Source organism: Carcharodon carcharias, chromosome 34 (genome assembly GCF_017639515.1).
Source record: "Carcharodon carcharias isolate sCarCar2 chromosome 34, sCarCar2.pri, whole genome shotgun sequence".
Taxonomy (NCBI): Eukaryota; Metazoa; Chordata; class Chondrichthyes; order Lamniformes; family Lamnidae; genus Carcharodon; species Carcharodon carcharias.
In genome coordinates this window covers 4,394,262-4,413,801 of record NC_054500.1, presented here as the reverse complement: position 1 = coordinate 4,413,801, position 19,540 = coordinate 4,394,262, and the positions used below count along the sequence as shown (strand labels likewise).

The 19,540-nt window shown below is 45.7% G+C and overlaps 1 protein-coding gene across 2 annotated transcripts in view; it reads left to right on the top strand.

Moving 5' to 3' along the window:
• LOC121272634 (synaptosomal-associated protein 25) overlaps nucleotides 1–19,540 on the top strand; it is a 111,676-nt gene that overhangs the window by 67,777 nt on the left and 24,359 nt on the right. The window contains exons 1-2 of one of the 2 annotated variants that reach the window (XM_041179321.1): nucleotides 9,236–9,301; nucleotides 13,705–13,753. In XM_041179321.1, the coding sequence (XP_041035255.1) occupies nucleotides 9,272–9,301; nucleotides 13,705–13,753 (79 nt within the window). In that variant the 5' untranslated portion in view covers nucleotides 9,236–9,271. Of the gene's footprint in view, nucleotides 1–9,235; nucleotides 9,302–13,704; nucleotides 13,754–19,540 lie in introns of those variants that run through there. The other variant, XM_041179320.1, reaches the window with a different exon arrangement.

Below are 19,540 nucleotides of genomic sequence, written 5' to 3'. Positions count from 1 at the left end.
TGTTCACACCACAGGTAAAGAGCGCACAGGCAGGAAGAGAATAGATGACTTCTAGTCCGAGTAAAGGCATTAGGCAGATACTGCAGGAGTTCCCTGGGTCCGTCTCCGTCTCTAACAGATTTTCCATTCTGGATACTGCTGGGGCGATGGTTTCTCAGGAGAGTGCAGCAAGAGTCAAGTCCGTGGCATCACGAGTGGCTGAGCTGCACGGTGGGGGAAGTGGAGTGGGGCAGTGAAAGGAGTGGGAGAGCAATAGTGACAGGGGATTCTATCATAAGGGGAAGATATAGACATCCTTGTGACCACAGACCTGCCACCAGGATGGTACGTTGCATCCCTGGTGCCAGGGTCAAGGATGTCACTGAATAGCTACAGGACATTCTGAAGGGGTACAGTGAACAGCCAGAGGTCGTGGTCCATATCGGTACCAACAACATAGGTAAACAGAGGATGAGGTCCTGCAAGCAGAATATCGGGAGCTAAGAAATAAATTAAAAAGCAGGACCACAAAGGTTGTAATCTCAGGATTACTCCCAGTGCCACATGTGATCAGGAATAGGAGAGCAGACTGGATGAATGCATAGCTGGAGAGATGGTGTAGGAGGGAAGGATTTAGATTCCTGAGGCATTGGGACCAATTCTGCGGAAGATGGGACTTGTACAAAGCTGGACGGGTTGCACCTCAGCAGGGGCATTCGCTAATACTGTGGGGGGGTGTTTAAATCAGAGTGGCAGGGGGATGGGAACCTGAGCGAAGACATAAGTAAGGGAAACAAAGATAGCAATGAAAGACAGAAAGTAGAGAGCAAAGTAGAAGGCAATGGAAACAAGGGATAGCAGCAAATGGGGCCACAGGACAAAAAAAGTGTAAAAATGTTTAAAAAGGCAAGTCTAAAGGCACTGTACCTGAATGCATGGAGCATTCACAATAAGGTAGACAAATTAACAGCGCAAATAGATGTAAATGGGTACGATATGATTACAATTACAGAGACATGGCTGCAGGGTGACCAAGGCTGGGAACTGAATATCCAAGGGTATTCAATATTTAAGAAGAACAGGCAAGAAAGAAAAAGAAGTGACGTGGCATTTAAACCAGAGTGGCAGGGGGATGGGAACCTGAGCGAAGACATAAGAAAGGGAAACATAAAAATAAGATAGAAATGAAGGATGTAACCTGTGCAATAGTGATAAAGGATGTTGGCTCAGAAAATCTAGATATAGAATTAGCCTGGGTGGAGCTAAGAAGCAACAGGGGGCAGAAAACATCAGTGGGAGTTGTCTATAGGCTTCCAAACAGTAGCAGTAAGTTAGGGGATGGTATTAAACAGGCAATTAGAGATGCATATAACAAGGGTGCTACGGTAATCATGGGTGACTTTAATCTACATATAGACTGAGCAAACCAAATTAGCAATAATTCTGTGGTGGACGAATTCCTGGAGTGTGTATGTAATGGTTTTTTAGATCAGTATGTCGAGGAACCAACTAAGGAACAGGCTATTCTAGATTTGGTTTTAGGCAATGAGAAGGGCTTAATTAGCAATCTTGTTGTGCAGGGTCCTTTAGGGAATAGTGACCATAACATAATAGAATTCTTCCTTAGGTTGGAAAATGAAGTAGTCGAATCTGAAACTTGGGTCCTAAATCTAAACAAAGGAAACTATGAAGGTATCAGGCGTGAGTTGGCTAAGATAGATTGGGGAACTTCATTAAAAGGCATGACGTTGGATAGGCAATGGCCAAAATTTAAGGAACGAATATATGCATTGCAACAGTTGTACATTTCTTTCTGGCTCAAAAACACAGCAAGAAAAGTGACCCAACTATGGTTAACGAAAGAAATTAAGGATAGTATTAGATGCAAAGAGAAGTTGCTAGAAAAAGTAGCAAGCCTGAGGATTGGGAGCAGTTTAGAATTCAGCAAAGGAGGACCAAGAGACTGATTAAGAGGGGAAAAATAGAGTATGAGAGTAAACTTGCAAGGAACATAAAAGAAGGCTGTAAAAGCTTCTGTAAGTATATAAAAAGAAAAAAATTGGTGAAGACAAATGTATGTCCCTTAAAGTCCAAAACGGGAGAATTTATAATAGAAAACAAGGAAATGGCAGAGCAATTAAACAAGCACTTTAGTTCTGTCAGAGGAAGACACAAATACCTTCCCAGAAATACTAAGGAATTGAGGATCTAGTAAGGAGGAATTGAAGGAAATTAGTATTACTAAAAAACAGTGCTGGAGAAATTAATGAGACTGAAAGCTGTTAAGTCCCTAGGGCCTGATAATCTAAATCCCAGTGTACTAAAGGAGGTGGCCATGGAAATAGTGGATGTGTTGGTTGTCATCTTCCAAAATTTGGTAGATTCTAGAACAGTCCTGGCAGATGGGGAGGGTGGCAAATATAACCCCGCTATTTAAAAAAGGAGGGCGGAGAAAATAGGGGGCAGAATTTTCCGCTCGGCGTGTGGGTGTGTACCCAACACACTCGAGCGTGAAATAGCGTGTGATGATATCGGGTGAGCATCCCGAGGTCATCGCACATTCACGCAATATTTTGGTCGGCAGGTGCGCACAAGAGTTGGCAGTGCGTCCGCTGATAATTAAGAGGCCTATTAAGGCCATTAATTCATTAGTTAACAGACGTTGGTTGGCGGGCAGGTGAATCAGCTTGGCAGCTTTTGCATCTTTGAGGAAACCTCATCCACGGGTGGGACGAGGTTTATGACATTCATTTTAAAAAGTGAAAATGTTTTGACAGAATTTTTATTATGCATATGTGCATGTGAGTGAGTCCTATGTGAGGACATTTTTTTCAGACTTTCATATTATCTATTTTTGATTTTAAAATTCTTCAGCTCCCTAAGGCAGTTCCGTGCACACTTCCCGGTGCCTGCACAGACTTTAGTGCTCGCCCTACTCCTGCCCGCCCCCCTTCCCCCACCCCGGCAGCACTGAGCCTTTCAGCGCGCCATTCATGCTGGCTGGCTGTTAATTGGCCAGCCAGTGTGAAATCGTAGTTGGGGGCCGATCACAGGCGGTGGACTGTTTCCCGGATGCTCCCAGGCTCACCCACCCTGCCCGCCCGACGACCTGAAACTCCTGCCCAGGGAATTACAGACAGGTTAGCCTAACACAAGTGGTAGGGAAAATGCTAGAGTCTATTATAAAGGATGTGATAATCAGGACACTTAGAAAATATCAACAGGATTAGACAAAGCCAACATGGATTTACGAAAGGGAAATCATATTTGACAAACCTACTGGAGTTTTTTGAGGATGTAACTAACAGAATAGATAAGGGAGAACCAGTGGATGTGGTGTATTTGGGTTTTCAGAGAGCTTTTGATAAAGTCCCAAAATTGTGCAAAATTAAAGCACATGGGATTGGGGGTAATATATTGGCATGGATTGAGAATTGGTTTGCAGACAGGAAACAAATTAGGAATAAATGGGGTTTTCTTTTGGAATGGCAGGCAGTGATTAATGGGGTGCTGCAGGGATCAATGCTTGAGCCCTAACTATTCACAATATATATCAATGATTTGGATGAGGGCACCAAATGTACTATTTTCAAGTTTGCTGACGACACAAAACTTGGTGGAAATGTGAGTGGTGAGGAGGACGTTAAGAGGCTTCAAGGCAATTTAGACAAGTTGAGTGAGTGGGCAAATACATGGCAGATGCGGTATAACGTGGATAAGTGTAAAGTTATCCACTTTGGTAGAAAAAACAGAATGACAGAGTATTATTTAAACGGTGATAGACTGGGAAATGTTGATGTACAAAGGGACCTGGGTATCCTTGTACACCAATCACTGAAAGCAAGCATGCAGGTGCAGCAAGCAGTTAAGAAGGTAAATGGTATGTTGGCCTTCATTGTAAGAGGACTTAAGTACAAGAGCAAGGATGTCTTACTGCAGCTATATAGGGCATTGGTGAGACGACACCTGGAATTTTGTGTGCAGTTTTGGTCTCCTTACCTAAGAAAGGTTATACTTGACATAAAGGGAGTGCAGTGAAGGTTCACCAGACTGATTCCTGGGATGGCAGGATTTTTTTGATGGCAGGAAGAGTGTCTGGGCCAACTAGGCCTGTATTCATTGGAGTTCAGAAGAATGAGAGGGGATCTCATTGAAGCGTATAAAATTCTGACAGGGTTGGACAGACTGGATGCAGGGAGGATGTTTTCTCTGGCTGGGGGGCGGTCTAGAACAACGGATCACAGTCTCAGGATACGGGGTAGGCCATTTAGGACTGAGATGAGGAGAAACTTCTTCACTCAGACAGTAGTGAACCTGTGGAATTCTCTACCACAGAGGCTGTGGAGGCCAAGTCACTGAATATACTTAAGAAGGAAATAGATAGATTTCTATCTCTAAAGGCGTCAAGAGGTATGGAGAGAAAGCGGGAGTATGGCATTGAGATAGAGGATCAGCCATGATCACATTGAATGGTGGAGCAGGCTCGAAGGGCTGAATGACCTACTCCTGCTTCTATTTTCTATGTTTTTATGTCTCTATGATATGACCCTGATCACAGAGCACAAGCCAGTTGCCCTCAACCAAACAGGAGTCAGACATTCTCAGAGGCTATGTGAAGAAATATGGAGTGTCCTCACTGCATGTCATCATCGTTCACCTGCAATCGAGCAACTATTAGGGCCTCCACTGCATCTCCATGACAGGAGCATTATCACAGAGGTTATGTGCGTTGCCATAGTCCAGACTGGAGTCAAACGTTCATAGATGCAATGTGAGGATCTATGTTGTCTCCTCACCGCATATCATCATCATCTCCACAAACCTAGCAGCTATGAGGGCCTCCCGAGCACACCTACCTTGTCTGGCCAGTGCGAGGGCCTCATTCCCATCATCATTGCCTTCGAGCACCTCCTCACCCTCATCCCCGTTGGTGTCCTCTTCATTGGAGAAGACCTCCAGCTCCTCCATTCCCTCCTCAGCCAGCTCCTCTCCCCGTTGCAATGCCAGATTGTGAAGGGTGCAGGAGACGATGACGATGCCTGACACCCTCCATGAACTATGTTGCAGGGCTCTCCCAGACCAGTCCTTGCACCAGAACTTCATTTTCATTTGATGGTCTGCTCCACCAAGTTGCGAGTTGCAGCATGAGCTTCTTTATACATTCGCTCTGCTGCAGCCTGAGGCCGCTGCATGGATGTCATCAGTCACGGCCTCTGTGTCCCTTGTCCCCGAGGAGCCATCCTTGCAGCCTCTGTGCACTCTGGAAGATTTCAGGGATCTGTGACTGAGAATATAGGAGTCATGCACACTCCCAGGAAACTGTGCATAGACCTGCAGGATGCGTTTGTGTTGGTCGCACACCAGCTGTACATCCAGCGAATGGAATCCCTTGCGGTTGACATATTTGACTACGTGTTGCGATGGAGATCTGAGCGCCACATGAGTGCAGTCGATCATACCCTGCACCTGTGGGAATTCCGAGATCTGGGCAAATCCAATCGCTCCTGCATCCTGGCTCTCCTGGTCCCGGCCAAAATGTACAAAGTTGTGTGCTCTCACAAGGATGGCATCTGTGACCTCATGGATGCATTTGTAGGTGGAGGCTTGTGAGATCCCACAGAGGTCACCTGTGGAGTCCTGAAAGGAGCCATTGGCGTTGAAATTGAATGCCACGGTCACTATCATTGGCATTGGCAGTGGATGCCCTCCATGTCCCCGTGGTGCCAAATCCTGCATGAGCTGACAGATGTGATTGACCAGTTTCTTAGACATGTGCAGTCTTGGGTGGCACTGATTCTCCATCATCTGCAGGAATGAAAGGCGGCATCTATGGACCCTGAGTCTAGCTAGGCATTGACCAGCAACTGCTCACTGTGGCTCTTTGGCAGTGTGTTTAGGAGTCCCGGCCACCGCCCTTTCTTCCAGAGGATGCTGCTCCTCCCTCTGCACATCCAGGCACCTCAGTCACTCTCTTCCCCATTGTCTTCACTCTCTGTAAGCCACGAGGCACACAGCTAGGTCACCAGGCTCCATGATCCTGATTCAATCCTCCTGCAGGATGAAAGAGAGAGACACATGGGCTAGCATGGGTGCACTAAGAACCTGTTTTGGTTAAGTCTGAAGGCCCCTTAATGCATCCTGGGGAGTGCTGACCGCCACTTGGATGGCCAGAGATTAGTACGCTGCATGGCTGCCTGAAACCCCATCCACCTCCACCTCATTCCACTCAACCGATTGGTGGCAGCTTTTCCCATCGGACTGCATGTTGTACTCAGTTGTAGGCATTCTCCTAATCCAGGCTGCAAGGCTGCCCTGTTAGCTTGAACCATGGGAAGACTGGTCCAAACCGGGATGATGACATTGCAAGGGGCTGTGAGCATCTCCAGCAGTGATTGCTCCTTGGCCAGCTTTAGCAAGGAGATTGTACAATGTGCCCAGTCGTCCAACTGTTCTGCAGCCCACTAAAATGCTCATTAGTTTTCAGTCTGTGCCCGAAGGGTGTAAAGCTCTGGAGCACATGGTCCACTTTGATGCCTCTGTGTTGCATGAGTGGCAGAAAAGCTAGAGGCTCCAATCATATCAATGTCACTGCTCTTGAACTGTCTCAGCTACAGAGCAATGGTCACTTTATACAAGGTTTCCCTAATGAGTGGCCGCTTCCCTTGCTCTCCACCCCCAGCCATTCACGTGCTTGTGCGCTACCTTCAACCGGAAGGCAGCCCTTGCTGCGCACCCCCACCAACGTGCCTCAACCTTAAAGCCCAACAGGCGACACGGGCGAGTGCTCCGCAACGTTACTGTGTACTCCCCTCAAAGTGCAGCCCTCTAGGTGCACGCCTTTTAAATGCTGTTGTGAAATATGTCGGCGTGAGTGAGCAGACAATCCAGCAGGGGGGTGATGACACACAATTCCGGCAGGCTGGGCTAATACTGATATGCTGATGTATTACAATGAGGTTCCGAACGTCCAATGGCGGGAAACGTGGCCCTTAATTGGTCCGCCAGCATGAAATCGCGGCCCAGCACCGATCGCAGGCGGCGGGTGGCTTCCTGACCTACCCCACCTGCCCCCGTTGAGCCTGCTCGACAAGGGCAAAATTCTGCCCTAAGTGTCTATTCCAGGCTTCACTATATTGAAAAAATACTCTCATTCATAAAAAGCAATTTACGAGGCTTACGTTCCTTTGAAACATTATAGCAACACGCACTGGAATTCATAGTTCCACTTCAAAGATTCTATAACCATTTGTAGATCTCAATCAAACTGTGAAGCGGCAGGCACCCTACTGTGATAATGGACGGTTATGAAATCAGCCATGTAGTAGTAATTCGGTAATCGGAGCCATCTAGCTTATATCAACAGACAGAGTGAAATAGCAAGCAATGATTTTTTTTATTAAAACTCCAGACATCTTTTTCAAAGATTTAAAGGCAAGGGATTTAAATGATTTGACAGCCCATGAGTCGTGTTTCAGAAACCTGGGTGACGAAAATTGCCCCTGAATCAAGGTAGCAGCACATTTAAAACTGCAGCTTCTGTGAATTGCAGATACAGGAAATACTTCCCATCCCCATTATCCCACCCCCCCAGATGAAAATCGAAAATGGTTGGTGCTGGATATCGGGGCAGGATCCCCAGAATCAGAGATCTGGCGCCATTTTGACTAAGGCACAGAGCCCTTTTGATTCAGCGACAAGTTGGGCCTTAGTTTCTTGGCCATCACTCCCTGTGAGCACACTCCTTTCTGGGCATGTCATGTCGGTCAATCAGCCTTACACTTTAATTACTGTGTCTGTTGACTATCTCTCTTCAAACTCTTGGCCAATATGGCTCAGCACCACATTTACCAGTCAATCCATTGCAAACCATCCTATGTCTGCATTGCTCTGCAATACGTAGAGAAGCACTGGTCATTGGAGGAAAGATAAAAGGAAAACTGATGGATAAGGTCCCTGATGTTATGTACTTGAGACTGTTGTTGCCTCCCAAATCTGTGTCCATTAAAGTACTGAAATGGCCCTTATCAAATTCATAAATGGCATCCTATGTGATTGTAATTATGGCAAACTATCCCACTCATCCTTTTTGATTTACCTGCAGCTTTTGACAAAGTTGACCATACATCCTCCTCCAACACCTTTCCAGTGTCATTCAGCTGGGTGGAAGTGCTTTCATCTGGTTCCATTGTGTCTATCTAATCATAGCCTGAGAATCACCTGCAGTCATGTCTCTTCCTACTCCTATACCATTACCTCTGGTATACCCCAGGATCAGTGTTGGCTCCCTCCTATTTCTCATCTACATACCGCCACCTGGCGACATCATCTGAAAACACTGGGTTAGTTTTTATATGCATGCCAGCGACACCCAGCTCTACCTCACCACCATCTCTTTCAACCCTTCCACTGTCACACTGCTTGTCCGACAAGTTAATCATTGGGAAGACTGAAGTCAGTGTTTTTGGTCCCTGTCACAAACTCCATTAATTAGCCTTCAGGCCATCCTTCACCTAGGTAACTGACTGAGGCTGAACCAATTTGTTCTCAACCTTGACATTCTAACTGAACCTTATCTGAGCTGAAGCCCTCATCTGTGCCATTGTTACCTCTCTCAACCATTCTAGTGCTATCCTGATTGGCCTCCTGCCTTGCACCCTCTGTAAACTTGACCTCACCCAAAACTCTACTGCCCAATATTCTAACTTGCACCAAGTCACCTTCGCCCATCACCCTTTCACTCACTGACCTACTTTGGCTCCCAGTCAAGCAAAGCCTCAATTATAAAATTCTCATCCTTGTTTTCAAGTCCCTCCATGGTCTCACTGCTCCCCATCCCTATAATATCCTCCATATCCTCCAGTCACACCACCCCCCAGGATCTCTGCACTTCTCCAAGTTGAGGATCTGGGAAACAACAACACATTGAGGATTTTGCAGGGAAAAGAGATTTTCCAGATGAGCCGTGCCTTATCTCTCTAGCTCTTCAAGTGACTGAAGAGAAGCCTAATGTTTTTATTTCAAGGGAATTCTTTATTTCCAAGCTACCATATGAACTCACTCGTTGTTCCATATCCCACAGCAGATGGAGCTCTAGATGCAGGTAACTACCCAACATGAGCTCCACACTGCTGAGTATCCAAGCAAGGGCTTCAGCCGAGCAAACTCTCTGATGACTGGACACGTAATTACTTGTATAAATCATCTGAATATTCCTATGCAACCATCTTAGAAATTAGAAATGTGTGTTTGAGACTCATTAAGAACAAGTCTCCGCATTAGGAAGCTTTACTCAATGTATCTGCAGGGCAGTTTAACAATAAAGGTTTGATGGAGATCTGTGTTTCAAACAGCTTTTATTAATATGCGTAAAACTCCTCCTGGATCTGGTACAAATTAGGTTTTATTGTTTCACCAACACCGGAAGAAGTTTGAAGGAGGCTGCCTTCCCTTACTGATAACAGCCTGAGAAGCGTTTCAACAACAACAACTGCACGTATTTACACAACAGCTTAAACATGGGCCAGAATTTTGCTCTTGCTGGGCAGCCGCGTGGCAGACTTGTTTGAATGTGAAATGGTGCCTCACCATATTTTGTTTGGTGGGCATGCTCGGAAGATGGCACCACGCCCACCAACAGTTAAAGGGCCAATTAAGCCCATTTAAAAAGCAATTGACAGCAATTTTGAGCAGCCCGTGAGCTTTTACGCTTGGCACACAGGCCACTCGGCCAGGCGGCCTTCACGGTTTTCATGAATTCTAGATCCAGGGCAGGATAAAAGGTCCATAGGGACTTGGTAAGGTGAGTAGTTAGGAGTTTTGATGTGAGTTGCTTGGAGTTGGTGCAGAGATCATTTCTGGCATTTTTCTGGTGTCCTGCAGAGCTCTCTGAATTGTCAGCATTTGCAGAGGCTTTCTGCCGAGAGGACCCTTCAGAGCAGAAATTGTGCAACCCCCATCGGGACAAAAAACAGGGATTGTGTACTCTGCTGCAGGGACCTCCTTAGAAGGGGAGGAGAGGGCCAGAATGGAGAGGGGGTTACTTGCCCACAGGCAGCATGCCAGCGTTGAACCTATGGCCGTGAGAGGTGCAGCCACAGGGGGCGGAGAGCCACCATGAAGAGCAAAGCAGAAGATTCTGGAGAAGGCAGAGTCTACAGGCAGAGATCATGCTACCTGAACATGTCAGGGGTTCAGTGTCGAAGAAAGCTCCGCCTCTCCAGGAAAACTGTCACCTCCGTATGCCAAATAAGTGACCCTGAAATTGCATCCAACTGTGTAGGTGGCCACCCTGTGCCAATGGCTCTGCAGGTGACAGTGGCCCTGAACTTTTATGCCTCCAGTTCTTTCGAGGGGTCAGTAGGAGCTCTCTGTGGTTTCTCTCAATCGGCTGCCCACAGCTGCATTAAGTTAGTCACAGATGCACTGTTCCGAAGGGTGACATCAGGACTGATGAGGCCAGCCAGGCAGAGCGAGCCAGAGGATTCGCTGCCAGAGCTGGATTTCCTCGTATCCAGGGCTGCACACATGTGCCCATAAAGGTGCAAGTGGGTGAGCCAGGTGTCTTTGTAAATAGAAAGGGCTTCCACTCTCTCAATGTTCCGGTCGTTTGTGACAACAAGAGTCAGATACTGCAGGCTTGTGCCAGGTATCCAGGAAGCTGTCATGATGCCTCCGTCCTCCATCATTCCCGGGTGCTGAGGCTGTTAATTGCTCCGGCATGCTTGGAAAGCTGGCTCCTAGGGGACAAAGGCTATCCGCTGGAAAGGAGTCTGATGATGCTGCTGAGACACCCAAGGACTGCAGCTGAGGTCAGCCTCCACAAGGGCAGGCACTGAGAGGGCCATAGGCCTACTCAAGGTGAGATTTCACTGCCTTGATCTCTCAGAGGGATCACTGTAATATCCTCCTGATTGCTATTGCTGTTGTATGCTGCGCACTGCACACTCTGTCTCTGTGGTAAAGTGAAGTACCATGTACCTTTAAGAGAATGCAAGTGGACTAATCATGTGACAGTACTGACCAATCACTGTACAGCATGGGCTCCTAGCTAACTGTACATCTAGAGCTGGAGGTGGTTGTCGGAGCATGCAAGGATTTAGTGCTCTGCCCTCTGTTGCAAAAAACAATCACAGTTTGTTATTATGTTGTTATTGATAGCGAGCATCAACTAACAAGTGTATATGAGGGCGTGCAATTTGAGTTTACTCGATTAGTGAATTGATAGACTCAAGACATAAACGGTCCTGTCAAGGGGAATCCGTTGGAGGATGAAGACAGCAATCCTACTCCACTGGTCGCAGAGGATGAATCGAGTGCTGAGTCTGAGGGGGAGACTGGGGAGCCCCAGGGTGAGGAGCAGGATCCCAATGTGATGAAATTGGGAGGCAGGGAGACCAGGGAGGCCTTGATTCAGAGGACTTTCAGTTAGGAATCCAAAGCAAGGAGTCAAAGTGATGGCAAGGGAAACACCACCTAACCGATCAGTGCTGATAAGTGTCACACTTCACTCAAGTCCTGACATCTGAAATAAACCTTGCGGCCCTTTATATTTGTGACACATGACTCCCAGGCCTCTTCCCTAACAATTGCAATTGCAAATAACTACGGCCATTGAAAATAATGTCATATCATAATAATCAAGGCAAAGATATAAAAATAAAAACAAAAAACTGCGGATGCTGGAAATCCAAAACAAAAACAAAAACAGAATTTTCTGGTAAAACTCAGCAGGTCTGGCAGCATCGGCGGAGAAGAAAAGAGTTGACGTTTCGAGTCCTCATGACCCTTCGACAGAACTGAATAAACAATCACTGTCGAAGGGTCATGAGGACTCGAAACATCAAATCTTTTCTTCTCCACCAAGGCAAAGATATATATGCACCATTACGCATGTGCCAAGGAAACCTTAGTCACCCTTGAAACCCCCTAATGTGACCATTGTAACTTAAATTTCCATTTGTGAGTGCTACATCTTGGTGCTTCCCCCTCACTGGCAGCTGGATTGGAGGTAGGGGCTGCTAACTCTGATGGCCTATCGACCTTGATGACCTTGGCAGCCATCCTCTGGAGGCTGGGGCCTCTGAAGGGTGGGAGAGTCCAGCGCCATGGCTGGGCACTCCTCGTCATCATGGACTGTTCAGATGTGATGGCCACTAGCGGAGGGGCGGAGGAGCTGCTGCCATCATCAGGAGTGGCCCTAGAGGAGATTGCAGCTGCAAGATGCTTCAAAGGAGCGTCGTCAGACACAGCTTTCATTACGAAAGGATAGGCTTACAGTCTGGGTGGCAACCCTTCATCAGAACTGTAAAAGAGAAGGACACTGATAAGATTGTTTGGTAAAATATTTGAGAGTGAAAGATGATGTGAGGGAAATCCAGGCGAATATAACAATCCAGAAATTTCAAAACAGACTATTTATCCAGAATGGTCTTTGTCAGATACATACATGTTTAATATTCGTTTGTGACCTCGACAATATTTGGTTTTCTTTTATACCTCATATTTACACTGGATTACAAGTGATTATTCAGATTACTCGAGTACTATGGTCTGAATGTATTCTGATCCGTGTTCACTCTAGTCTGTGTTCACTCTGGCCTGTGTTCACACTAGATTGTATTTACCATGATCTGTGTTCACTCTGGTCCGTGTTCGCTCTGGTTGATGTTCACTCTGGTCCATGTTTGTTCTGGTCTATCTTTATTCTGGTCCGTGTTTACTTTGGTCTTTGTTCACTGTTCACTCTCGTCAATATTTACTATTCCATTATTCATGCAGAGAGCGAGCAGGAAGTGCAGCAAGAGACATGTTTAACAGATCTGAACAGACTCCTGCAAGTCATATAGCCTCTAATTATTTTTTGGTCTATTCTGCTATCATTTGAATGTATGGGACCTTTACATTATTTTCCCTGGCTGCATGCAGTGGTGACTTAAACTTGTGCTTGACCTTTGTGGGAATTTCTGGGTTTCTGCGCAGCTTAGAGGGAACAGTTTGAAAGTAGTGTCATTGAAACCTAATCTTCAGTGTCACACAACTCCACAATGACAGATCTGAAAACCTGAATCTTCTGGATTGGTGCAGGACAGAGTCTGCTTATGGAGTTTGAAGTGAGGCTGTTTAAATAGAAAGTAATTTAATTAAATATCAGAACTGGCAGATATCATGCCGGATGCCTTAAAAGACAGCATGAGATACATCCATTATTAATTGTGTTTTCATTCCTTCCAATTTGTTCTTCCAGAAGTTTACACTCATTAATATTAGAAATGAGCCTGTGTAGGTTGAGTGGAATTTTCACTGCTTGCCTAGATTTACTCACAACCCTGTGTGGTGTAATGCAAAGTCGAATTAATGAGATGATAACAACATTTCAAAAAGACCCCTTTGGCTGTAAACCACTTTGGAATGCCCTAATGAGAAGTGCCTTTCCTTTAATTTACACAGAATTTAATTTCTACAAGAACTGTGACGCATTATGATGGAGATTTAGTGATGGTTGAGATGCAACTTCGTTGCTAATGCTTGTGTGTAATTTGTTTAAATCCTAATGCTGATCTGCTTTTTCCAGCATGCATTGGTTATATGTTTATCAGCAATCTATTAAATAGGATGTAAATGGATTGAATTACTGATATACAGGCAAGAGCTGGTATTTCACTTGTGCAGTTCTGGACAATTCCCATTCTGTCGCTCTAACATTTTTTTTCTTATCAACTCACACAGAGCAAAGATGCTGGGATCAGGACTCTTGTCATGTTGGATGAACAAGGAGGTAAATGGATTTCAATGATATGGGTACATATCTGGGACGGGGAGGGGCAATGATGTAAAACATTAACCACATTGAAAGGTGCTGATTTAAGTTTTACTGGATGGCGTAATTCCTCACATGGAGAGCACAATTTCTTCCAATAGTTCAAACCCTTTCTGATACTGAGCTATGCTGTCCAAATGGTCTTTGTTTCAGCCCTTGATCTATGCTGAGTTAGCTGATCCTAGCTAGGGGGAGGTTAGGGAACAAATCAGGCAAAGTTCCCTCTCATGAACATTCAGGAGGCTGAATATTTGGCTGTGGTCTCCTTCAGGATCAGCCAACCTGGTGACGCTCATTGTCTAGTATATGTATGGGTAAGGCAGGGTGAAATAGCACCTTCATGATAAGCAAACCACACTGAGCTAACTGAGGGGCCATTCCAGCCTATTGCATGCATAGGTTCATAACCAGGCTTTCTATTAACCAAAACTGCAAGCTACTCATTCACATTTTTGCGAACTATATTTACCCACCAGAAAGAATAATGTTTTGGGATGGTAACTTAGGGAGCTGGAGGAGAGGCAAAAGACTGTTGCTGCCAAACTAAAATCACCAATACAGGAATGGTGAAATTGCCAATCCCCAAAACGTGTGATCGCCAATTCTGCACCATATAATCACCAAATCCCCCCAATCATATAATCAAGAGTCCACCAACAATATGATCAATCCCCCAGTCATGATCACCAAATCCTCAACCATGTGATCATCAATTCTGCACCAACCATTTGATCACCAAATCCCCCAACCATGTGATCACCAAATCCTCCAACCGTGTGATCACCAATCGCTCAACCATATGATCAATCCCCAACCACCTGATTACCAAATCCCCAAACATGTGAACATCAAATCCCCTAACCATGTGATTACCAAATCCCCAACCATGTGATCATCCATTCCTGCAACCATGTAATCATCAATTCCCCGACCATGTGAACACCAAATCCCCCAACCATGTGATCACCAAATCCCCCAACCATGCGATCACCAATCGCTGAACCATATGATCAGTCCCCAACCATGCGATCACCCATTCCCACAACCATGTGATCACCCATTCCCACAACCATGTGATCACCCATTCCCACAACCATGTGATCACCCATTCCCACAACCATGTGATCACCCATTCCCACAACCATGTGATCATCAATTCCCCCAACCAGGTGATTACCAATTCCCCAACCATGTGATCACCAAATCCCTGAACCATTTGATCACCAAATTCCCCCAATCACATGTTCAGTTCCCCAACCATATGATCAATCCTCAATCATGATCATCAATTCCCCAAACCATGTGATCACTAATCCTGCCCACAACCATGTGATCACTAAATCCCCAACCATGTGATCACCCAGCATGATTTATGAAAATATTCTTCTTCATCTCACCTCTGGTTCTTCTACACCTATCAACTGATTGTAAAATCCATCCTGTTATAGTTTTAAAAACATAAGGCCATGGGGGAGTAGGCGCCCCATTCCACAAAACACACAGTTCATCTTTGGACAAATGGCTGCCCTGAGCAGCGTTCAACAAAGGCAATAATGTGAATTCTTTTTGTAAATAGTTTTGACGGATGGCAGAGAACGAGATGTACATTAACATATCTGATCCAAGCAGTGCATCCTCCATGTGCATCAAACAGCTTGCCATTCCCTAACATTGTGAGGGAGGGAATTGGATCTTAAAAAGGGAAAGGTTCACAGGCATGATGAGTCAAAAAGTCTCCTGTGACGCCTAATTCATAGAATTATGGAAGTTCTTCATCCAACCATGAAACATTGCCCAGTGAACTCACTTCTAATTTTCAATCCTCTGCTAATTTTAAAATACTAGCATTTGTCTACAGTACTCAAATCCATGCTTCATAGAACTTGGAGGTTTACAGCAGACGGAGGCCGTTTGGCCCATTGTGTAAGTGTCCCCCCTTTACGAGAGGAGGCTGAAACTAATCCTTCTGCCCTGCTCTCCTCCATTAACTTCAAACCTTCTTTAAAATTCATCCTGGACTCTGCCTCAAGTACTTGCTGTGGTAAAACATTCTGGGTTCCAACAAATCTCAATGTACAGAACATTTCATCAAATCATTCCTTCAAAAGTTACGACTGAATCTGCTTCCTCTGTCCTGTCAGGTAGTGCTTTCCAAGATCACAATACAATTTCTCCAAACTTCTAACTTCAGTTGATTTGTGACAATTTCAGTCCTGGATAACACTACCTTAGATCAATGTTTTTGCATTCAAGACACTAACTGATCTGATCATTCCCAACTCTCAGTTAATATGCAGGTAACAAATGTTATTTCTACTTTGTGTGAATGCCTAGAATTCCATTGGCAGGATACGTAGCATGGGGGAGGCGTGAAACCCCATGGCCTTCTCCCTCCCTCCAATCCTCACACCCTCCTCACACCCTAATCCCAGCCTGTGTCCTTCCGATTCAAATGTTCAGGGCCTGTGATCTATTTCTGAAAAATATCTCTGAAAGATCTCTGCAGCTTCCGAACAGTGTCTATGAATTGTAACCCCAGTAATCCTGGAAACCTGGCAATTTCCCAACCTTTGTGTCAAAATTCTCTGTGCACTATTTAGTGAGGTTGTTAACAAGTTTAGGTTTTAAAAAGTGCGTAAAGGGTATTAAAACTGAAGCAGAAAAATTTTTCTTCATGTTTAGTTGTTATTAAAGTTATTTGTTCAGAGGATGTTGTGTGTCTCCTTTATTCTTTCATGGGATGTGGGCATCACTGGCAAGGCCAGCATTCATTGCCCATCCCTAATTGCCTTTGAACTGAAAGACTTGCCAGGCTGATTCAGAAGGTAGTTAAGAGTCAGCTATGAAGTCACCTGTAGGCCAGACCAGACCAGGTAAGGATGGTAGATTTCCTTCCCTAAAGGACATTAGTGAACCAGATGGGCTTTCACAACAATCAATGATAGTTTCATGATCACCATTACTGAAACCAGCTTTATATTCCAAACTGTATTAATTGAGTGTTAAATTCCACTAGCTGTCAAGGGGATTTGAACCTCTGTCCATACAGTATAAGCCTAGGTCTTTAGATTAACAGGCCAGTGACATTACCACTATACCACTGTCTCTCCTAACTAAACTTCTGGGAATCCATTCAGACTAAAGGGTTGGGACTGCGGTGGGAACTGCCCCTAACTCAGCATCAGGTGTAACTAATCTGAGCAAATTTCACTCAAAAGTGAAAGGGGTATCTGGTTTGGAATTAGAGAATGCTGCACTGGTGCAGTCTTAGGCTTTCTGCTGCCATAGGCTGAGATACATGGGCCTTGCAATTAACATCTCCCCGACCCGTGCCCTGAACCACCCCATCCCAGCCTGAGCCCTCAGCTATCCAACCTTGTGCCCTCAGCCACTGCACCCAACACCCTCAACCACCCCACCCAACACCCTCAGCCACTGCACCCAACACCCTCAGCCACCCCACCCAACACCCTCAACCACCCCACCCAACACCCTCAACCACCCCACTCAGCAACCTCAACCACCCCACCCAGCACCCTCAGCCACCCCACCCCTTCCACGACAGGCAGGAAAGGGTTAGGCTGGGAAGGGAGTTTAAAATATCAGGTTTGGGCAAAACCCTTTTGAATTATCAGGCAGAGAAATCAGGGCATTGACGAGGCCCCTAGGGACAGCCAAGGTCCTCATTAACATTCTAAAGTGATGGCTGGATGATTTAATGGAAAGTGTGTGTTGAGCTGCCGGCTGCCCAGCAGCTAATCCAAGGCAGGAACTGCTGAGTCCTCAAGATCTGCTTTCAGTAGGATGCTCCCCAATCCCCCCAGGCCTCTACTAAACTCTGATTACTGTCCATAGCCTCTGCTCCCCTCCTCTGCCTATCAGCCTCCATCCAAGTCTCACACCCAGGCTTCCCCTCGCTCTGGATTCCCACTCCACCTGGACACCCAGCTTGGACTGCATTCTGGAGCAGATGTTCCCGTGCTGGGTTTTGTCTCTCGCCCACTGGTCATTACGTCAGTCTGGCTGATTGCGGGTATGACTCGACCCGTGGATATTCTGATGAGACCCAGACTCCACGTCTTCAGTCTTGCTGGGTTCTTCTGATTCCAGGCTCCCCAGTCCTCTATTAATATCAGGGCCAAAGAATCTTACAGCACAGAAAGAGGCCATGCTGCCCTTTGTACCTGGGCTGGCCCTTGGAAAGAGCTGCCCGCTTCACCGCAATTCTCTGCTCTTTCCCCATTGCCAGGTCAATTCTTCTTTTCACGTATTTATCTAATTCTCCTCTTGGTCTGCTTCCAAGATCTTCTCAGGAGCTGCATTCCAGATTGTAACAGGTCACAGCATTAAAATAAATTAAAGATCATCTTAATGGTGGATTTGGCATCAGAGAAACTTGTTTGCTCCCAGCCTCATTCTCCTCTCTGTTGGCTTCAATGGCTGTTTCCTCTCATTAACTTTGGTTAAAATGACCCCTATTGTTGGGTCAGGGAAGAGTGAAAATTCTTCCCCATGTTCTACAAGATGCCAGGGTATGAAGTGCAAGTTGGAAAATATTCCATTTCTCAGCATCCTGAACTAAAAATTCATAGAACAGATGCTACTTTTGGCTTCACAGACAAGTGATACTTTGTGGTAGGAGGAATGGAAGAATCCAATGGGGCTAAGGGCTGCTAAAAGCATTAAGTGCATGGAAGAGGTTACTCTGTGATTGAGCAAACCCAGAGGGGCATGGCACTCACAGGGAGCTCATCTCAAGCAGTGAGGAGCATAGGTACAGGAGTAGGCCATTCAGCCCATCAAGCCTGCTCTACCATTCAGTTAGATTATGGCTGAGCATCTACCTCAATGCCACTTTCCCACACTAAATCCCTTGATGTCTATCGATTTCTGTCTTGAACATAATGATTGAGCCTCCACAGCCCTCTAGAGTAGAGAATTCCAAAGATTCACCACCCTTTGAGTGAAGAAATTCCTCTTCATCTCAGTCTTATCCTGAGATTATGTCCCCTGGTTTTAGTCTCAAGTCTAAACAGGGAACAGTTCTTACAAGCACCATTTATCATAGAATCATTTGCAATTGTATAGCAGCTTTAATGTAGCAAGATGATTCAAGGTCATCACAGACATGTGAAGAGATTGGATCTTTGAACCAACATAAGAGGTTTCAGGAGGAATAGCTTGGTCAAAGGAGGTTATTCATGAAGGAGAGGAGATTCAGGGGGAAATTAAGAGCATTCCAGAGATTGGGACCTAGTCAGCTGGAGGCATGGCCACTGACCTGGGGCAAAGAGAGAGGAATGTTGCACTAAAGCCAGAACATGAGAACACAGGAAATAGAAGCAGAAGTAGACCATACGGCCCATTGAGTCTGCTCTGCCATTCAATATGATCATGGCTGATCTTGGGCTTCAACTCCATTTTCCCACCTGCTCCCTATATCCCTTAATTCCCTGGGAGACCAAAAACCTGTCTATCCCAGCAGTAAATATATTCAATGATGGAGCATCCACAAACCCTCTGAGGTAGAGAATTCCAAAAATTCACAACCCTTTGAGTGAAGTAATTTCTCCTCATCTCAGTCCTAAATGATTAGCCCCTTATCCTGAGACAGTGCTCCCCACTGCCACCTCCCCCCAACCCCCCCCCAAACCCCACCAACCCACCCAGTGTTTTAGATTCCCTGATCAGCAGAAACAATCTCTCAGCGTCCACCCTATCAAACCCCTTCAGAATTTTGTAGGT